The sequence below is a fragment of the Thunnus thynnus genome, chromosome 22 (genome assembly GCF_963924715.1).
Source record: "Thunnus thynnus chromosome 22, fThuThy2.1, whole genome shotgun sequence".
NCBI classification, from domain to species: domain Eukaryota; kingdom Metazoa; phylum Chordata; class Actinopteri; order Scombriformes; family Scombridae; genus Thunnus; species Thunnus thynnus.
The window spans coordinates 9,649,146-9,669,066 of NC_089538.1; the positions used below are offsets into that span (position 1 = coordinate 9,649,146).

General features: G+C 39.5%; 4 protein-coding genes, 1 long non-coding RNA gene and 1 other non-coding gene across 10 annotated transcripts in view; 3 read left to right on the forward strand and 3 right to left on the reverse strand.

Annotated features, from left to right (window-relative positions):
- Positions 1-3,082, forward strand: part of LOC137174171 (ADAMTS-like protein 1) — a 103,181-nt gene extending 100,099 nt beyond the window's left edge. For all 3 annotated transcript variants that reach the window (XM_067579317.1, XM_067579318.1, XM_067579319.1), the window contains 2 exons: positions 94-314; positions 1,172-3,082. In XM_067579317.1, coding sequence (XP_067435418.1) covers positions 94-314; positions 1,172-1,281 — 331 coding nt within the window. In that variant the 3' untranslated portion in view covers positions 1,282-3,082. The remainder of the gene's footprint in view (positions 1-93; positions 315-1,171) is intronic.
- LOC137174173 (uncharacterized) lies at positions 178-8,899 on the reverse strand. Of its 2 annotated transcripts, none has more exons than XR_010925298.1 (3): positions 8,803-8,899; positions 8,361-8,402; positions 178-303 (listed from the first exon to the last, which is right to left on the reverse strand). It is a non-coding gene; the product is annotated as an uncharacterized lncRNA (long non-coding RNA). The 2 variants fall into 2 exon arrangements; XR_010925299.1 differs by lacking the exon at positions 8,803-8,899 and adding an exon at positions 8,514-8,796.
- Positions 3,428-8,352, forward strand: LOC137174172 (NLR family CARD domain-containing protein 3-like). Its single transcript, XM_067579321.1, has 6 exons — positions 3,428-3,870; positions 4,076-5,798; positions 5,979-6,062; positions 6,217-6,300; positions 7,584-7,661; positions 7,755-8,352. Exons 1-6 carry the CDS (start codon positions 3,555-3,557, stop codon positions 8,080-8,082), a joined length of 2,613 nt encoding a protein of 870 aa, XP_067435422.1. The 5' UTR covers positions 3,428-3,554; the 3' UTR covers positions 8,083-8,352.
- trnai-aau (transfer RNA isoleucine (anticodon AAU)) lies at positions 8,583-8,656 on the reverse strand. Its single transcript has one exon. It is a non-coding gene; the product is annotated as a tRNA-Ile (tRNA).
- Positions 8,900-10,008: 1,109 nt separating the features above from the next.
- Positions 10,009-16,962, forward strand: larp7 (La ribonucleoprotein 7, transcriptional regulator). 2 transcript variants are annotated; one of them, XM_067579727.1, is made up of 13 exons: positions 10,009-10,162; positions 10,637-10,851; positions 12,111-12,211; positions 12,383-12,466; positions 12,673-12,837; positions 12,947-13,049; positions 13,175-13,483; positions 13,618-13,774; positions 13,883-14,025; positions 14,753-14,856; positions 15,531-15,690; positions 15,983-16,074; positions 16,487-16,962. In XM_067579727.1, exons 2-13 carry the CDS (start codon positions 10,650-10,652, stop codon positions 16,562-16,564), a joined length of 1,698 nt encoding a protein of 565 aa, XP_067435828.1. In that variant the 5' UTR covers positions 10,009-10,162; positions 10,637-10,649; the 3' UTR covers positions 16,565-16,962. The 2 variants fall into 2 exon arrangements, with proteins under 2 accessions (XP_067435828.1, XP_067435830.1); XM_067579729.1 differs by having other exon boundaries at positions 10,012-10,162; positions 13,621-13,774.
- A 221-nt stretch (positions 16,963-17,183) lies between these two features.
- On the reverse strand, positions 17,184-19,682 carry saxo2 (stabilizer of axonemal microtubules 2). The gene is made up of 4 exons (XM_067579730.1): positions 19,335-19,682; positions 18,712-18,879; positions 18,323-18,495; positions 17,184-18,231 (listed from the first exon to the last, which is right to left on the reverse strand). Exons 1-4 carry the CDS (start codon positions 19,400-19,402, stop codon positions 17,285-17,287), a joined length of 1,356 nt encoding a protein of 451 aa, XP_067435831.1. The 5' UTR covers positions 19,403-19,682; the 3' UTR covers positions 17,184-17,284.
- Positions 19,683-19,921: the final 239 nt, after the last annotated feature.

Genomic DNA, 19,921 nt, shown 5'->3' on the forward strand with positions numbered 1-19,921 from the left:
TTCCACTGTTGAAGATTTATTATGTTGTTATACAATAAAAATGTAGCGATACCTAATATGTAATTGAAAAAGTGTGTGTGTTTGTATTTTAAGGCCCAGCTCCCTGAAGAATTGCTCCACAGAGGCATGTGCCCTTCATTGGCGAGTAGGGCCGTGGACACAGTGCACCGCCACCTGTGGACGACATGGTTTCCAGTCACGCCAAGTGACCTGCACACACCGCCAAACTGGCAAGGCTATGCGTGAGCATCACTGCATGTGGAGGCCACGCCCCCCTAGCTGGCAGCGATGCAATATTTTGTCCTGTGGCAGAGGTGAGATAAAGACAAATGTTTTTTTCATTCAGTGACATCAAAGAGTACATGATTGCATAACATTTTGTTCTTAATGCATCATTTATTGTATAGCTTATCCAGAATAAAGTATAATACCATATATTAAATGTGCTATGCATTTCAGCAAATATTTGCCTCAATGCTAGCAGTGCAAGCATGTTGCCATCAGTCCCAACTTATGTCATGTACATATTAATGACAGATTTCTGAGGTCTTGCCGTAAATAAAGTAGTAAAAGAATTACTTAGATTGGAAGTAGAGGAAAATCATCAAAGGAAAGAAAAAATTAATTGTCATGGCACATTACATTCCCTTGATGGGCTCAGTCCACAGTTTCAGTTTCATGTGCTGAGATTTAGGAGTATGTTTCTAAAATTCCTGTTAGCACCCCAAAACAAAACAGGTGAAGGGAAGTTTGTTTGTGGTGATAAAAAAATCCACTTGGAAAACTCAACCTCACTGAAAAAATAGTCCTTTGGAAAATTCTTTACAGTGAGATCTGTGGTTTAAAACCTTGACATCAAGTGTCATTTTTCAGTACACATGTAAAATCCCATGCCAATGAATAGGGTGACAGCAGAGGTATCTCCAAACCTTAGCACATAGAACCAAAACATGGCTAGATAAGACTCAGGTCAAGTGAGAAAGTATATGTTTTATGATTTGGTGAACTGACCCTCTAACCTAGGAGATTAAATAGGATTAATGAACTTTATTGTTAGCTGCACAGAATGATTTCCCCTGAATGTTTAAGGAAAAGCTGCTTTATCTTGGGAAGCAGTAGTCAGGCTCTAAGTGAATTCATGTAAGTAAACTGCATCCTTTGTGTATTCCAGCCGCAGACTGTCGAGACAGCACAAAGTACTGTGAGAAGGTTCGACAGCTGGAGCTCTGTGTGCTGCCTCAGTTTAAGAACCGCTGCTGTCACTCCTGCCGAAACACCTGAGATGGAGATGTGAGACGAGGGCCACGGACAACCTGGATAGGTCAGAGAAGGTGCTCAGAATGCCAACAGAGACTTCTTCAACTCACCCTAACACCCACAACTGTCTTCAGGGAACAGTCTTGGATGGGGATACTTGAGAGTGGAGGAATTTTTAGACGGTCATACCTCAAGTGGTTGTGATCTACTTTCCTCTAAGATGCCATGGGTGGTTTGAATTTAAAAGTATTGTTTTGGAGAGAAGTGACATGTCACTTAATGAAGGCTTCAGTTTTACTTCTTTTCTTAAAATCTGAAGTTAATTTCAATAGCTTTCTTAAATTATGCAAATGTGACTATGAAACATTTCTATTGTGAGTAATAGAAACTTGTGCTGACTGCATGGTTTCATATCTAAGGGGGAACTCATGAAGAGGCATTATGTCAGTGACACATGATCCACACACATGGTATTGGGTTTAGTTTCAGGGTTTTTCCTTAAAAAACAATGCCACACCTCCATATTCTAGCAGCATTATTCCACATCCAAAATAGGGTGTTAAAATGCATGTTATCATGCAACGTAACAGGTAATATACAAAATATGTCAGCATACCCAAGATATCTGAATTTGTGATAACCACTGGATAGTTGTGTGATTTTACTGCAATTATCTCCAAAACAGTGTTGTTAAACAGTTTAGATACTAAATGAGCTTTTATTAATGTGGTGAACTGAAATACAGCATAATGCTGCATATAAAGGGGAAATAGCTAACATGACTAAAAGTCTAACATTTGATAAATGGTATACATCTGAAAAACCAGCCACCTGGAAAATAGATCATGAACTGTGCTACCATTTTGTTGACCACAATGATTGGTCAAGTCATTAAAAGAGGAAAGAAATTAGGGCTGGACTTGTTTTAACTGCATTTTTGGCAGAATAGAAAGTAGGACAAGATTAAGATTTCTCTTGCATGGGTTGCACTAATGGAGGTGTATGACTGAAGCAAATAGTTTTTGGGAAAAAAGACACTCATTTTGCACTCAGAACTCATCCAAGTCTTTGTTAAGAACATGGCTTGTAGAGTTTTTTTTAATCTAATTTGTTGTTAAAGTTACATTGTTTATATTTTGTTTTGTGATTTTGATATTTCTTGGAAAGATTTTTGTCAAAATGTCCCTTTAACCACTTTGTGATGTTATAGCACGTAATGAATCTTAATTCATTCTGTCCACCAAACATTTCAGAAAGAATCTGACTCAGATTTGAAACCTCTTTTATGTAAATATTTTGCCTTACAGCACACATTGTTAGCTGAAATAATCCTCTCTTGCAGCTTTAGTAAAAATGACCTCTGTGTCATTATAGTTGTGGGTCAAAACAGTAGGGAAGTTTTTAAAATCATTATTTATGTACAGCACGTTGCCACATAGGCAGGGTTTGCACTTTTGACATTATGTGCTCAGTTCAATAATGCTTAGAAGACATCTTCAAGTGCAACATACTTTAATAGCAGACTACTTGGCCTTTCATTGAGGTGTGATTATTTGATTTTATGAGAGAAAAACATTATTAACATATTATGTATGCTCTTAAGTTATGTAGATATTTGTTTTGTCTTCAAACTATTTATTTTCATGTGTGTTCTTGTGCATAGTTTTGTAAATAATTACTGGGGTGGGTTTTAAGTATTCATTTCCCTTCAACTGGTGGTATTTGATGTGCATGCAATGGGGACCCTCTGCTGGTGACTTGATGTGTTGCTCTCTGCTCATACCTGGTTAATCATGAAATAAAACCAAACACATTCCTTTTATAAGCCGTTTGTTGTGATTGTCTCTTTTTTGTCGCATTGTCACATTATTTGGTCAAAGCACTCAAATGTGTTTGTTTAATAAAGTGGGTGTACAGGAGAACTGCTGGAATTTCTGTCAAAGCATTTCACCAATCTGTTGAGTCCTACTTTGGCACTTTGGCAAAGGTATAAAACGTGCACACTACTGCAGTGGGAAGTTCTGCTATGAACCTGAGGACATTCATGTCTGCTGAGTTATTATTGCATATTTAAATCATAGTAAAAACATCTACGTGTTTTGTCAAGGGGGAAACCACACCCGCTTCCTGTTATTATATACAACACACAGCGTGCATTTCACTTGTCAGCTCTTGAAGAGGGACACACACTAACAGGTTTCTCTAAATTACAGGAGGAAGTCACTTAAAAACAAGGATCTAAAGCCTCTGATTCAGATTGTCCCTATCAGCAGATCATAACTTCTTTCAGAAGAGTTATGGTTGAAAAGGATGGTTGTAATTCTTCTTTGACAGCAATTAGGGTGTTGCGAGTTTCCCTTGTAGATGAACTGGAAGGATGGATTGACTCTCTGCTAGAGATCCTCGTAAGCCGGGAAGTGTTCTCTCGTGATGACCGCGAGGAAGTGTTGTGTCAGATGGGGCCCCGGGCAAGAGTAAGAAAAGTGTTGGATATCCTGGAGTGTAAAGGCGAGGAAGCAGCCAAGACTTTCCTCTCCATTAGCACTCATCATAAGCAAGAAGCACACCAGACGCACTCCAAAGAAAGCAGCAGAGATCAGCATCAGTTCGTAGGTATGTAATTCTCACCACAGAGATGCCATAGGTACATTCAAGATTATTTTTGTAATATTATGCTATGACTGAAACACTCAGAATAGCATTTCATTGCTCATTCAAACAGTATAAAGTTCTGTATGGTACTGTCAAATGATCTTGTACTTAGGTTACAAGCATTAAGGTAAAGGAAGAAGTGTAACAGACTTATTTTCTTTTGCAGAGTACAACAAAGTCAAACAAAAGCATAAAGATGTCCTTAGACGCAGGAGTGAGAGCATGCTCTTCTACAACACTCGACACGGTGAGAAAATTCTTTTCTCTGAACATTATGTCAACCTCCTGTTGGTCGACGGCCACCAAGGCTTAGAGATAAAAAGACATGAAGTGCTGACCTTTGGACAAAAGCGACTATCTTTGCAGCAGAAGTTGGCAGTGCATAGGAAAATTGCACCAGCCGAACTCTTCTTAAGCGCAAATGAAAACCGTTCTGTCAAGAAGGTTCTGGTGACAGGGGTAGCTGGCATTGGAAAGACCATCCTGGTACAGAAGATGTTGTTTGATTTTGGGGGAAAAAAGGATAATCTTGCGTTTGACTTCATCATCCACATGACCTTCAGAGACCTGAATCTGATTGACAAACCCACAAACTTCCGGGAGTTGGTCTTGCGCAAAAACAGGCACCTGGCTAAAGAACTGGATAACATCTTGGCCAATGACAACAAACTGTTGATCATCTTGGATGGCTTTGATGAGTTCAAACACTACAGGAGCTGCGATGTGGATGTATTTGTGACTGAGCCAGATGAAGACGCTGAGGTGGTAGAAGTGTTTGGGAGCCTGATGCAGGGTGAGCTGCTACCCAATGCTTCTGTCATGCTCACAAGTAGACCCGCAGCTATTAACCACATCCCCGTGGGCTGCATCGACCGCTTTGTGCTCATCACTGGCTTCTCCTTGGCTGAAGTTCAAGACTTCTTCTTACGTTATTTCCAAGACAATGCCCTTGCTGACCGGATGTTTGCAGTGGTAGCGACGAATGAACTAATGCTGACACTGTGCTACATACCTGCATTTTGTTATATTGTGTGTTGCATCCTAAAAGAAAGCAAAGATCTCTGTGGAGAAAGCCCAAAGACCATGACAGACATTTATGTGCAATATCTGGTGGCCTTGCTTCGCTCTCACACCCAAGCCAGAGCTGAAACAGCTCTTCAAGCGCAAAGAGCAGGGGCAATACAGCAGCTGTCTGATGTTGTGCTGAAGCTGGGTCAACTCGCTTTCAAAAAGCTGATGGAACATCAAACACTGTTCTATTGTAGCGACCATGATGTTGCGGCGCTAGAGGGATGCAGCCTTGTAAGTACCTTCCTTGACAAGACGGTTGCACAGGAGCCTGGCTGCACTGAAGAGGTTTACTCCTTTGCGCACCTTACTGTTCAAGAATTCTTTGCTGCAGTTTATTGTGCAGTGACAAACCACCCTTTACCTGATGCACTTCAGCACTCCTCCAGTTCTGGAGAGACATCAAATGATGGACACTTGGACCTTTTCAACCGCTTCCTTTCTGGAATCCTCTCTGAACGCAATGCTAACCTTCTGTCCAGGCAGGTGGGGCTGAGTTTCCACAAAGAAAAAGTGGACACCTATCGTCAGAGGATGATCAGGGAGCTTAAAATGCTCTGTGAGAATGGCGCCAATATCCTAAACCATTTACACTGCCTGTTTGAGCAACAGGACCCCTCATTAGCCCTTTCTGTACTACCACAGACACTACGAGTCAATGTAAGTGATGAAACACTCTCCCAAATGGATTACAATGCCATCAAGTACTTCCTTAACCTCACAAAGGGCAAAATATCAGAGCTGGATCTGACAGGGACGGGACTAAGCTCTGAAGCACTAAGAGATATTCAACCTCTTCTGCTCAGATGTGAGAGTCTTTGGTGAGTGCCAGGTAAAATTTTGTCTCATTCTCTGAGCTTACCTAACCGACTTAAGTTCTTCTTCATTTTTTTTTTTACTTCCATGTTGGTAATGTATACTGCTATGCATACATGAAACAAAAACTCCCTGCTTCTGATTGTAAATGGCTGATACACTAACACCACTTTTTCACTTTTAAGGCTCGGAGAAAACAACCTTGATATGGAGACAGTTCAGGTCATTGCTGATGTGTTACAAGTGTCAGACAGTGTAACCCACCTAGGGTAAGATGTCTTTTGATAAAATGCTTTGGTTAAAAAGGAGAAAACATTTTTTATCAAAAGAATACAAATACTAGTTGATTATTTGGTTGCCTGGGAAAGAAAGAATATAAACACTCTTTAGTGTATATTTAATACTTTCCCTTCCCCATTTTAGACTTGGATGGTCAAACATTGGTGATGAGGAACTACTGACTCTTTCTTGTGCCATACGGGTGAAAAAAAAGCTTGAAGAATTGTGGTAAGAAACTCATGTTAGGAGTATCAAAATATACAGATGGGTGACAAATTATAGGAAAAACTGGTGCAGGTCTGAATGCTTAATCCCTACAAAGAGGGGATCTGGTGGATCTGACACTGATAACACTGTGTTAGACAGCACTCTCCACCATCATCATCAAAACACCAAATGCGGGAGTATATTTTTGAAGAATGGTGTTCATCCCTCCAGAAGAGTTCCAGAGACTTGTAGAATCAATACCAAGTGTGATGAACACCATTCTTCAAAAAGATATTCCCTCATTTGGCGTTGTGATGATGGTGGGAGAGAGCGCCATCTAACACATCGGTTCAAAATCTCCCATAGGTGTTAAAATGGGTTGAGATGTGGTGAATGTGAAGGCCAGAGCATATGATTAACATCATTTTCATACTCTTCAAACCATTCAGTGACCCCTTGTGTCCTGTGAATTGGGGCATTGTCATCCTGGAAGAGACCACTCCCATCGGGATAGAAATGTTTCATCATAGGATAAAGGTGATGACTCAGAACAACTTTGTATTAATTTGCAGTGACCCTTCCCTCTAAGGGGACAAGTGGACCCAAACCATGCCAGCAAAATGCCCCCCACAGCCACTTTAGGGGTCAAGCATTCAGACCTGTACCAGTTTTTCCTCTAATTTGTCACCTGTCTGTATCATATAATATATTCTGGGGAAATGAAAGTCTTGATTATCACATTTGAATCTTAAATAATTCAAATCTCACAAGGATGCAAGGATGTAGAAAAAACACTATTATTTCTGCCAACTGTTGCATAGGCAACCTTTATCCTATACTCCAGTGAATTTACTGTTTGATAAACTGCACTCCAGCTATAAATGTAAGCCACAAAATAGAATATATTTCTTTGATATGTTCCGTAAAAGTCCCCCACTATTGTGTCGCCTTTAAAGATCTTTTAGGTTAGTGCAAACTACAAGGTTAAACACTAAAATATCAAAGAATTTAAATGGATGCAAGCCTTATTTATGACCAAGTTTGCACTGAACATTATGTCCGTGGCAAAATGGCCAGTTTTACTCTAAAATTAGTCTGTGTTGAAATAAGGAAAGGCATGATTGCTTTTACAATAGAATCTGAATTGAATAGACAATATTGATAGAGCACTAAGTACAGATAATTGTGTGGCTCTTATCTATTGATATAGAAGATGCTGATGCTGAAATTCTTTTCATACCTCAAAATTTACAGCTTGGTTGGGGTGTAAAACATTTCAAATATATGTTACTGTGGTCCCACAGGATGGAAGGAAACCGAGTGAGCTACAGAGGTCTGCTGTCACTCAGTGACTTGACTCCAAATCCTCTGAAAAAAGTTGTGTGAGTGGATGACTTTTTAAAATAAATAATTCTAATCCATATTTCAACAATTTTATTTTTTCTGAAGCTTCTGTTTATTCCCTTTTAATACAGAGCCATATGGAATGACTTGGCAGACACAGAACCAGAGTCCGTGTGTGCAGTCTCCGCCCAAGAAAGCATTACTGTAGGCTTCACGGATGATGATATGTGGGAAGCGTGGGGGAAATGGGTCTTCAAAAGGTGTGAGGACAGCAGCAATGAGAAACTGGTGACAGTACTCCACAAAGTGTGCAACATATCAGTCTGCTGCTTAGAGGCCCAGTGGGCGAAGACCTTCTACAAAAAACTCTCACAGCTCATCAAGAGCAGGATTGAGTGCTGCACTGAGGACGACATGTGCAAGAAGCTCAAAAAGTTTGAAAACGTTTTGAACCTGTGAGAGACTGAAGTCTGCACTAGCCTCATGTTAGAAGCGATTGATTAAATGTCTGTTTTGATGCAGGAGGTTTTGTGGGAAATAAAATGTTTTGTGGAAGAAAAAGAAAAAGGAAAAAAACAGGGTAATGTTACAGCACAGTTAATGAAGAACTAGTCCTCCTCATGCTTAATGCACAAACACAAAATCCCCAATCCCTGCAAAAAGTGAATTGTTCCTCAAATAAATGCATTGTACATTTCAAATGAATTGTTATTGAAGGGCGAACTCTTAATACTCACCCACATGGTTGCTTTGAATTAGCCCTATCTCCGTTTCGGGCCCTGGTAGAGGTAATCAGATTAGCCCTTGTTATGACTCAATAAAAAACACTGCAACACTAATACGGTGCTAGAGATTTTTAAGACTAGAATAAGCTTCAAAAGGCAGTTTACTTATAACGATAGATGTAACAGATGATTTAGTATGTTCTTTCCATTTTGTGTTGTTTTCAAAAACGAAGTTGGCCCGTACGGGGATCGAACCCGCGACCTTGGCGTTATTAGCACCACGCTCTAACCAACTGAGCTAACCGGCCATGACGCCTTTCCTACACTAGCTTATTTATAAAGTTGTAAATATGCTTAATCTTTCTGCGTATTTTGATTTATCGTGTGGGGTATTTCAAGCGATTAAAAGCGTTTAAAAAAAACAAAAACAAAAAAAATCTTTTCAGTTACTTACGTTACTGGAAAAAGGTTAATCGATTACAGATACGTAGATTAAAGCCCGGATGTGTTTTTTTTCTCTTCCAAATAAAAGCACAAACATTTTGTCAGCTGGAAGTGAAACCATTTTAGATGTTAAACGAGATGTTAAAAATATTATAGCAATTAACACTATTAGACTATTTAGAATGTTATCTATTTATATTGTCTATTTATTGATATATTATAATGAATTGTTTTACATTCATGTTCATTTTGATTGTCAATGCTTCTACTCTTGTGAAGGGTTTTGTACACTGTTAACATATGTTACATATACTACTTATTATTATTTTATTATTACTATTTACAGTGGTGGAAGAAGTATTCAGGTTCTTAACTTAAGTAAAAGTACCAATACAGCAATGTAAAAATACTCCATAAGTAAAAGTCAGTGTGTAAGCAGCACGTTCAGCCTAGGGGTCGGGCCCCTCCAGAGGGTCACCAGATAAATCTGAGCGGTTGTGAGATGATTAATGGGAGAGGAAAGAAGAAAAAACAAAGTTCTGATTCACAAATCTGTTTTCAGTTTTTGGACTTTTTCTCTAATCTTTAATTTTTTATGAAATAATGGATCATTTGAACATTTATTGAAATAAAACCACGTGATAAGTTTAGAGGGAAAAATCACTATTTGGTGGAACTGTTAACAACTCATAGACTCTCCCAATGTGTTGTATTTTAAAAGCTTGTTACATTTTCCATTCTGTCAGCTCTTCTTCTGAAAAGTAATTTAAGCTGTCAAATAAATGTGGTGGAGTGGAGGGATAAAGTAACAGAAAATGGAAATACTCAAGTAAAGTACAAGTACCTCAAAATTGTACCTAAGTACAGTACTTGAGTAAATGCAGTTAGTTACTCTCCACCACTGATTATTTATCAGCTTGTGTACAACTATCAATAAAATATTGTAATTCAACCTTGTATTTACATTGAAATAATTGACCGGAAGTTGTTATTCTGGTATCATTCTGGTAATTATTTTTTTAACCACCCGCATTCTGCGAAGACCCGCCCTAATCTGCATCTGATTGGCTCGGACTCTGATATTCTAACGCAACCATCTCACTCTTCATGTCTAAATCTAATCAATCTAATCAACGATGGCAACGAGTACAAGCCAATCAGAGACAGAGTAGGGCGGGTCTTAGCGGAATGCGGGTGGGAAAAAATAAGGCTTTCATGTTTCTGTTCTCGTATGACGAATTAATTCTGCGCCATCTCACTGAACGAACCAATGCCGTTTATATGAAGATAGCCAGCTAGCTAGTTGCTGTTTTATGTAAGTTTTGTGTATGCTGCGCATTAAACTGGACTGTTTCGTCATCTTATACCGGGTAAGTTCTGTAAATAGTTACGCCAGCTCAATGTTTAAGTGTCGGTTTGGCGGGTTTACAGTTGCAGTGGGCATGACTGCAACATTTTTAAAATACCACTACCCGCGAATTGACATAATAACGTCGACAGCTGTTTGCTAACGGTAGCAACCTGCACTGATTACTAAGTAAAGAGCTGCTAAATGCAACGCTAACGGTGTTTTACCAACTTATATAATTTACTTGTTAAATCACAATTAACCTGTGGATCCTGCACATTGGGTGAAGGTTCTTTAAACAGCTAATAAATAACAACTTTGACTTAGAAATACAATTAGTTACTCCACAGTGTAACTCAGTCCACAAATCTGCTCTGTACATGAAAAGACATGTCCTTCCCGAAGATGAAGACGCTGCTCGACAGTTTCAGAGACCAGTAATATAAATAGAGACAGTTCAGAGGCCTAATTACTGTGTGCCTGGTCTGTGTTGCAGTCAAACCTACAGGATGATTGACACAGAGAGGGGAGCTGTGGATGCTGGTGCTGAAGAACCCAGCAGTAAGAGCAAGGAGACAGAGAAGAAGAAGAGGTCCCGTGTCAAACAGCTGCTGGGTGATGTGAAGAAGCAAGTGGAGTTCTGGTTTGGGGACGTCAACCTTCACAAGGACCGCTTTCTGAAAAAGCTCATCGACGAGTCAGATGATGGATGTAAGGGGCTGTTAATAACTCAGATTTACCACTTCATTCATGTCTGTTAAATGCATCCAAACCTATCCTTTAAGGACTGAGTCTGTCTTAGTATAGTACTCACATGCCATGTGTACATAAAGAGTTGTTGGTTGCTGAAATGATCCCTCCCTTTATGTCCTCAGTTTATGGCCAGTATGAACAGAAGGAAGTATTACAGGATCAACTATTTCAGTGTACATATGACATGCGATTATGAGAGATGTGCCGATATACCGTTTTACGAACGACCTCGGTGAAACATGCTGATGGTATCAATACCGCCAAACAGAAAGTAGTGTGCCTTCATTAGCAGAGTTATATTGTTTAGCTGCAAGGAAGCAGCTTTCTATTGGTCAAATGGACGCAGAGAACAGCACAGAAAAAGAGGCTCCTGTCTGTCGAACTCTGGCTATTCTGGCCAAGACTTTCTATATTAACATGATCTATCAACCCATTGAAGTGTGGCCAATTTATGGGTGTTAAGTTGTAATGTTCAGGGAGAAAGAGTTCTGTATTTTATCTGACTGACAAACTTCCTGCCTCAAGATCGCACACATCACATTCTTCCTCACTGATCAGCTTCAGCTCTGCTGGTGTTTGTTAGTAGTGATGTGTAGGTGTGTAGAGCAGCAGTCAGTGCTACTTGCCTATAAGAGCACAGTATAACTGTTATCATGTTATGTATGCACTCACGAATTTCTCTTTCTTTTTAAAAATGAATTTAACTGTTAAGACCCAGCAGATAACACTGACTACAAAGTAATTCAGTCCAGAAATCAATTGATCAATTTCATCAGGGAAACTTAATGAATTTTCAAATAACAAATGTGTGTGTAGAATCTAAGAGACACTGAGCTGCATTTAAAGTCATTTCCACTCAACTGTCTTAAACTTTGAACAACCTACTTTTGTTAACAGAGTTTAAACAGCTTTTGACGTTATTTCTGATTAAGAGTACAACAAAATTGATACATACAGACCACTGTTCAATGAATCCAAGGTGATCATGGTGTACAAACAGTATTTTAGCTCTAATAGTAGGATTTCAGGAAACGCTGTGAAAATACTGTTTGCTGTGATATTTTTACCTATGATAATAGTAGCATGAAACTATGATGACGGCACATCCCCAGTGAGTATTAAGACAGAGTGAACATATCCTTTTATGCAAGTGTTGACATAAAGTCATTGGATTTTGCTCGTAACATTAAACTTAATGTCTTTTTAATGTGTTTTAGACGTTGATATATCCCTGTTGGCAAGCTTCAATCGAATGAAGAAGCTGACAACTGACACCAAGTTGATTGCCAGGGCGTTGAAAAACTCCTCTGTGGTTGAGGTACTGCAAAGAGAACATTGTCATGAATATCTTTTGTTATGATTCTCATGAAACACCTCAAAGCTGTCATATTCTCACTGTGTTTGGATGATTTGGGAGGTTATACAATGATCCAAAATAAGATTAAATGACGCACAACAACACAAATGTGTCCTATTTTATGTGTTTCAGGTTAATCTAGAGGGAAATAAAGTAAGGCGTCAGCTTCCAATTGGAGACATACCAAATGATGTCGACAGCCGCACAGTCTATGTGGTAAAAAGAATTCTATTCTTATCTTAATGTGATTTTCACAGGGCTGATAAAATGAGACAGTAATTTGATCTATGTTGTATCTGAATGAAACCTTACACTGAATCCTTTATTGTAGGGAGACTCACACTCGTTTGCTGGAGTCAGAAAAACAGTCTTGGATCAAAAAATAATAATTTTCTCTCTATTTTTTTGTTTTGTTTTATAAGGAACTTTTGCCCAAGGATGTGACGCACAGCTGGATAGAGAGAGTGTTCACAAAATGCGGGAATGTTGTTTATATCAGCATCCCAAGATACAAGTCCTCTGGTGACTCGAAGGGGTTTGCCTTTGTCGAGTTTGAGACAGTGGAACAAGCACAGAAAGCCATAGAGGTGACACTAATATTTCTCCATTGCCTGAGATATGTGATCATTCATGTCAGTCCAGTGTTTGTTTTTGGCAGGAAGAAAACTCATTTGGAAACTTCTATTTTTGAAACAGATGCTGAACAATCCTCCCGAAGATGCTCCCAGGAAGCCAGGCATTTTCCCCAAGACAAAAAGCAGGAAGCCCATTTCTCTGCCAGCCGACAATCCCCCATCAGGTACAACTGATCGGTTTCTCCCTACCAACTAAATCCCTGATTCATTAGACACTTTGTAATAACAAGAGAGGCTATTGTTATGACTAATCGTGTTATTTCCACTTCTTGACATTCACATACTCTAGGTGAGGAAGAGGAGAAGAAAAAGCGGAAGAAGAAGAAAAAGAAAGAAGGTGTCACAGTGCAGACTTCTGCAGAAGAAGTGAAAGAGCAGGAGATGGAAGCAGAGCCATCTGAGCAAAAGAGGAAGCGCTCGGTAGCGGAGGATTTGGAACAAGAGGTTGCCAGCAGTCAGAAAACACTGGGGAAACTGTCAGAGAAAAAAAGACGGAGGTCGCAGACAGCAGAGGGATCAGAAAGTGAACTACCATCTAAGATGAGAAAGACCAGTGAAAGTGAAGCTGGAGACAAGGAGAGAGAGACCAAGAGCAACGGTATGTGCTAGTGGATTACCAACACGTTACAAATTCACATGATCATTACACTCTCACTATACTTGAAGTATGACGACATGTTTGTTTTTGCAGCAGAGAAATCATGAGTTTGTTAACTGTGTTATTCCCCCTAGTAGATCCGCCCACTGAAAGCGTGAAAGAAAGAGGTGTTGAGGAAGGAAAAGAAAACAGAGATGACTCAACAGTCAAAGCAAAGAGAAAGAGAAAAAAGAAACACAAGGAGAAACTGAAAATCGGGGAGGAAGTTATCCCGCTCCGAGTCCTACCAAAGTAAGATCCTACATCCCTTTTTCTTCACGCATCAACAACAATGAATTAATCTGTGAAACCCCCATTACAACTAAAATGACATCTTTCTTCCTTTTTATTTGCATTAAGAAAAGAGTGGCTTGAACTGAAGGAGGAGTATTTGACCTTGCAAAAGCGCAGCATGGCGTCCCTGAAGAAGTGCATTAGTAAGATTGATCACAAGGAGCACAAGAGTTTAATGGAGATGGACAATGAGCCTCAAGATGGGAACAGTGAGTCTTGTCTCCACTAATTCCAGTAATTCAAGTTCAGCCTACAGCCTTTAAACTTTCCTTGTTTAACAAAACGATAATTGAGTACTAGTATGACTGAGATAACCGCCATAAGCAGGGGAGATTTGCCTCTTATTGATGGTCATTTCAGTTATTCTAGTTGAAGTATTTCATGCTTTGAAGTGATGATCAGCAAAAAATTATAATGTTTATATACACCCTATGTTCCAATACATTTAGTTGCATTTCAGTTATTTTAATGTGAGAAGTGAACCTATTAGAATACTCCCATGTGTGCTTATAACAAAAAATAATATGGAACAAAGCAGAGATGCTAAAATGTGGTTTTCAAAGTACATCAGCAGAAATTCCAGCAAAAACTCAGTTTCTTCTAAAACTATTTCAGACAACCTGAGCATTTGTGTCCTTAAAAGGAAACTTCCCTATTTTCCCATCTATTGTGTCTAAGTGACTAATGGGGACAACAATTTTAGAAATTGGTCCAGTGTTGAGCAAGGTGACATTAAGACAGTCTAGACATCATGTCATCACGGCAAACTCATCAAATGGAATTTTGTAAAGAATTGCCAAAATCTAAGAAACCTAGAAGTTATGGGTCTTATCAAAGTGTTGGGTAGCATATATGTGAAGGATTGGTATTCACTTTATTAAAAGGAGTGCCAATGAATACAGTTGATTTCTGTGTGTTTTTCTTCTTTTCTTATAGATGAGAAGAGTGAAAAAGCAACCAACCAGGGTCCTCAGTTTACCAGTGGTGTCATCATGAAGATTACAGACAACAAGCCGCTGCCAGGGAGGAAGTTCATCAAAGTACAGTATACCTCATTGCACTCTCATCAGCCTTAACAGCATTCACCTATATCTGTATTTGCTCATCAAGTCATGACTAAACAAGATACTACTCACAATTATTCAACTTTTTATTCGGCTGTTAACTGTCTCCATTCTAGAATAGTGTGTACATATTTGTTTTTGAATCAGTTTCCATGACAATTAACCAGGAGTTGTCCTAATATGCACATGTCTGTGATCTGGATTTGGTTATTTAGTTTCCATAATGGCTCAAGAGCATAATATCAGAGGATAAAATAATTACACCCACTTGTGAATTCAAAACAAAATGGTTAAATGGTAATTATGTTTTATAATGCAAAAGTTTAAAATGTATCTGCTGTATCATTCACCAAACAAGCAGCAGTGGACACTTCTGCTTGTGTCACACTTACTTGATTAATTAAAAATGATAACTTTATATTTGAGAACTGTATAATTACCAACAGCTGATTCTTTACTGTGTAAAGCTGTCCCTCATTCAAAGTAAAGTTGATTACAAGGAAGTATCTCAGCACAAAACAATGAAATCTTATTTGAAATCTTATTTTACAGGTTAATCTGTCAGGTGTCATTTATTTACCGACACATGGATCTGTAAGATTATTAACACAGGGTTTTGTTTGGGTTTGTTTGTCCTTTTTTTCCTGTAGGAAGCTCTGTCCAAAATATCACCAGTGGCATACATTGACATCATTGAGGGAGATGCTGAGGGTCACATCCGTTTTCATACTCCAGAGGAAGCTAAAGCCGTCAGTGACACAAGAGCAGAACTACAGAACGAACACAGCTGGAAACTCGAGATTCTCTCAGGTATGAATTTGTTTTTCCTTATTGAAAAGTGTAATTTTATTTTGTGTGTATTACTGTCTGTGTAGCCCACATGCATACACGAGGAGACGGTGTGGGATGACTGAGCTGCTGCTGTGGTTTCCATAATTGATGACGGTGAAAATAATTTATTGGGACAGTGCCCATTATCTCATCTCAAGTTCTGTGTTTCTGAAAAGATTTAATAGTTAAAATTTTACCACTCAAAGGCTCAAGATTGGTTGATTGAACTCTGAGTCAAGAAATACACATAACAGAGGAAATCTATTCAAAGGTGACCATGAGCAAAGGTACTGGCAGAAGATCCTGGTGGACCGTCAAGTCAAGCTGAACCGTCCGAGGGAAAAGAAGCGGGGCACAGAGAAGGTGAGATCACCCTTTAAACTTTTAAATATAAAAATACATACAGTACACATGCGTATTACTGTAAACAACAATAAATAGTTGATCAGTCATTTTGCATATATAAATTAAAGGTTGTTAACAGTATATTGTAAAAGTTCTTACAGAACTTGTGAGAAATCCAAATATTTGGGGTGTACAATCTTTAGCTGTGACATTATGATACAGACTGCATATACTCTGTTTAATATGGTAATGATAAAAATGCACACAAAAAATAATTATATTTGTGATTAGAATTTAGGATGCATATATTCAAAGCAGCTTTAATTCATTTTTGGATATGGAATACCTGGAATACAGTCGTTTCACTTGCTGTATTCACCTCCATTTATCTGCTGTCACATCTTATTTTCTGTTTCTTGTCACATTTCAGCTCATATCCAAAGCAGAAAAAATCATCATAGCCCGGGCCAAGGAAGCTAATAAGCACATTCGCTTCCAAGAAGACTGACAGTTGCTGAAAACTGTTTTTTTGACAAACACACGTTTAATTAACTGTGTAATCTTTACATGATGTGATGAGAAGGGGACAGTTTGTGTTAATGTTTACTAAGCTGGAAGAGAACTGAATGGAAAACTTGTTAAAATGCAGAATGTCCCCTTTTTTTTTTTTTTTTTTTGTTTTGTTTGCACTGGAGCCCCCATGATAATGTGGATTGCTGCTATGCATAGAGACATTTTGGCAACATTTTTTAAATTGATAGCCTTTTTTTAAAAAAAAAAAAAAAGATTCTGTACATGATGTAAATATAATTCATTTGAAAGTTCTCCCAGTCATGAAATGGACGAGTTGAGGCATTTCCTTTTGAAGATGCCTTTTTGTTTTTTTAATAAAATGTCATTATTTTATGTTTATGCTTATTTATAACAAAGTTTGTGCTTCTTATCAAGTTTGTGTGAAGGGAAAACAATGACTCTTATGTCTATAATTAGTTTTAGTGAAAACCTGTTTCCAGACCTGCATATGAATCGTCTACAGTTTTCTAGATTACATAATGCTCAAAATGTGATGTGCTGAGTAGTAGCAGTGACATGCTTACTAGTATAAAAATAGCTGCCGTTACATAATCTCAGTGCATTCTGATGGCTTTTATTGTTATGAAGGTAGAAAGTACTTGAGGTCATGTGTGGCAGCACCACATCCCCTCAGCAGCCTGGTCTCTAGGAAGCCTTAGCTACTGCTAGACACCATGCAGCTGATTATTTGGTGTGCTGGAGATGGTTCCTCACAATTCTCACAAGTCACTCCTCCAGAGTTGTCCAGTGAGGTGGCCCAGTACATCCTGGATTCTTCATTCCCCGAGGACATGCATTTGAAGCCGGCTAATGCTCCGTTCTCAGCAGGACATTGAGGTTTCTCGGTGGTGCTGCAGTTGGCGTTGCAGATTCTGTTCGGCTCCATTTTGGGACGGAGGTTCACAAGTTTAGGAGTTGTTTTGGAGGTCTCGGCATGTGAGGCAGACTGAGGTACAGAGAAGGTGGTTTTCTTGGGGCAATTCAGCTCTTTATGGTCAGTGGAGAGGCATCGTGGTGTGTCCCAAACTTTGTAATCCTCCTTCTGGGTAGTCATTGCCTGAAAAGGCTCCTTGCTTCTCTCACAGGTTTGTGGACATGGCAGGATTGGCCTGGTGTGCTGGCACCGATGTGCCGTGTAGTCTGCATGTGTTGTGGAGAGGAATCCACTGTGGTCTGCTGGTGGACTGGACTCTTTGGCTCTGCCTTGGGTGTGAAACTTGGTTCCAAGGGACCATCTCTTGAATTGCTGAAGGAATTCACTGGCTTCGTCAAAAGGGTCTGGGTTTGTGTCCCAAGCCTGCTTTGTCCTACAAGACACTGGACGCTCTAACGGCAGACCTCTGTTGGTTTGGTAAACAGGCTTAGCCCTAGTCACCCTGGGCTGCACTGGATGGGTGACGTAATCAGATCTGTAGCTTGTGATGCTCTCAAAAGGGAGGGGTTTTTGCACCTGTGGGGAGTTTCCTGCAACTGGAACAGAATTTTTCTGGGAGCGACCTTCCTTAGAAGCATCATCTGTGATAACTAATCCTTGGTTGACTTTCAAGTTGTGATTCACCTTATACGGCTGACGCCTGTCTGCTTTCCACGCTTGGAAATCATCTAAAAAATGAGAGAGAATTTAAATCAGGATGTTATACATTTGTTTCATATTTCTGCAATGTGTGACACCAAGGATCTTCAAGTTGCTTACGTTTGTACACCGACGTGTAGTCCTCCACCTGGGATGCATTCTGGTTTGCCACAAAGCGTGCAGGATTGTGTGGAGCGCTGTTGCATCTCCTGTGGCCTTTGGGTTGTACAGGCGGCTGTGGGACCTGGATTTTCTGTGGATTTTTTATCCATTTCTGGGCCACAAAGTACGACCTGAAACACAAGCTTATGATGTGAGATTTCCTTTTTTTTTGCTTTAGAAATATTTATATATATACACACACATACATGTAGGTATTTAAAACACTTCAAACTCAGCACATCCCAGGAATTATTTTGTCAGTAGGTGTTAGGGTAATTTGGCCAAAGGTATGGCATTTTTTTATCAACATGTATCCAGTGACATTAGACAAAAACTACAGAGCTTACCTAACATAAGTGGTCATATCAGCACCGGTCCCCTTCAGCGGATGGTAAGGGTCTATCTGTGTCGAGGTTGTGATGACAGCCTTGTGGCAGCTGGGTGGAAGGAACCTCTCCTGGTACTCTGTGGCCATGGAGGCCCGAGTCTGTGCTCTGTGAGAGCCGGAGTGCCTCCTGGACAACAAGACAAGTTTATTTTTAAGACGAGGAAATTTAAAGTGCTTTACATGAGACAAGGCAATAAAAAAGAAATAAGCTACAATTGAATAAAATAGGGGAAATTTGATGCTGTCTCATCGTCAGGTCAAATTCTCAAAGTTGTCTGAGTTTCTGCCTTTCCACAAATACAATCAAACAGGATAAATAGTTGTATTTATGCCTATATATTTTAATTCATAACAATATTTTACAACCTATAGCACAATAATAAATCCCCTGCAGGAGTAAGCCTGAGCATACATTATTTGGAGACATATCACAACAGATAATTCCACTGAAAATAATGTGAAATTTGAAAAAATACAACAAAATGCATGCAAGTCTCTAACAAATATTCTGTGTTTTCGTCGAGGACAGCCCATTAATTACAGTTTTCCCTTACATAAAACATTAGAAATAGATGTTCTCACCTCATAGACGTGGCTTGATGATTGTTGCCATGCTGTGTATTCTGCTGCTTCATAGTTTTAGGCTGCATGGCTCGTCAGGCGGAGCGCACTGTGCGCTTATCGGGGCGTCCTGTGGCTCGGGAGTTGTTGCCGCCTGCTCTCTGACTCTTCTCTGCTGCAGGCCGCCTACAGCATATGAATTATTGACCGGAGGAACATGGGATGTGTGTTGAACGACGGTAGCACGCAGCGGCCGAGAGCTTTCTAAAAATAAACACTCGTGGATTGTGCGGGGCCTGTTGTCAAGGCGAGGACGCAGATCGTGATGATGCGCATCTCTGGACGGTGAAGAGGATTCCAGGCCTCTTGTGCTGATACGAAAAGTGGGGTTGCAACTTTTAAAAAAGGCACCAAGTTGTCCAACAGTCCTGTGTGCATCTTGTTGTCAAACCAAATGACATGTTAATGCTCTGCTCTAGTGAGATTATGTCACTGTTTTACTGTTTTTTTTTTCTTTTTAATGCTGAATATGCGAGGTGCAATTGGGTCGCAGGACTCCATCTGTCACTTTGTAGCGTGTCCAAAAAAAAAAAAAAAACAGAGAGGAA

Bases quoted from the DNA above. Each gene is read 5' to 3' on its own strand.
- LOC137174172 (XM_067579321.1), top strand. From the start codon at position 3,555: ATGGTTGAAAAGGATGGTTGTAATTCTTCTTTGACAGCAATTAGGGTG. The intron at 6,063-6,216 runs GTAAGATGTCTT...TCCCCATTTTAG, and splicing joins GACAGTGTAACCCACCTAGG to ACTTGGATGGTCAAACATTG. The intron at 6,301-7,583 runs GTAAGAAACTCA...GTGGTCCCACAG, and splicing joins AAAAAGCTTGAAGAATTGTG to GATGGAAGGAAACCGAGTGA.
- saxo2 (XM_067579730.1), bottom strand. From the start codon at position 19,402: ATGCAGCCTAAAACTATGAAGCAGCAGAATACACAGCATGGCAACAAT. The intron at 18,496-18,711 runs GTAAGCTCTGTA...CTTGTGTTTCAG, and splicing joins GATATGACCACTTATGTTAG to GTCGTACTTTGTGGCCCAGA. The intron at 18,232-18,322 runs GTAAGCAACTTG...CTCATTTTTTAG, and splicing joins CTACACGTCGGTGTACAAAC to ATGATTTCCAAGCGTGGAAA.
- larp7 (XM_067579727.1), top strand. From the start codon at position 10,650: ATGATTGACACAGAGAGGGGAGCTGTGGATGCTGGTGCTGAAGAACCC. The intron at 12,212-12,382 runs GTACTGCAAAGA...TATGTGTTTCAG, and splicing joins AAAACTCCTCTGTGGTTGAG to GTTAATCTAGAGGGAAATAA. The intron at 14,857-15,530 runs GTACAGTATACC...TTTTTCCTGTAG, and splicing joins CAGGGAGGAAGTTCATCAAA to GAAGCTCTGTCCAAAATATC.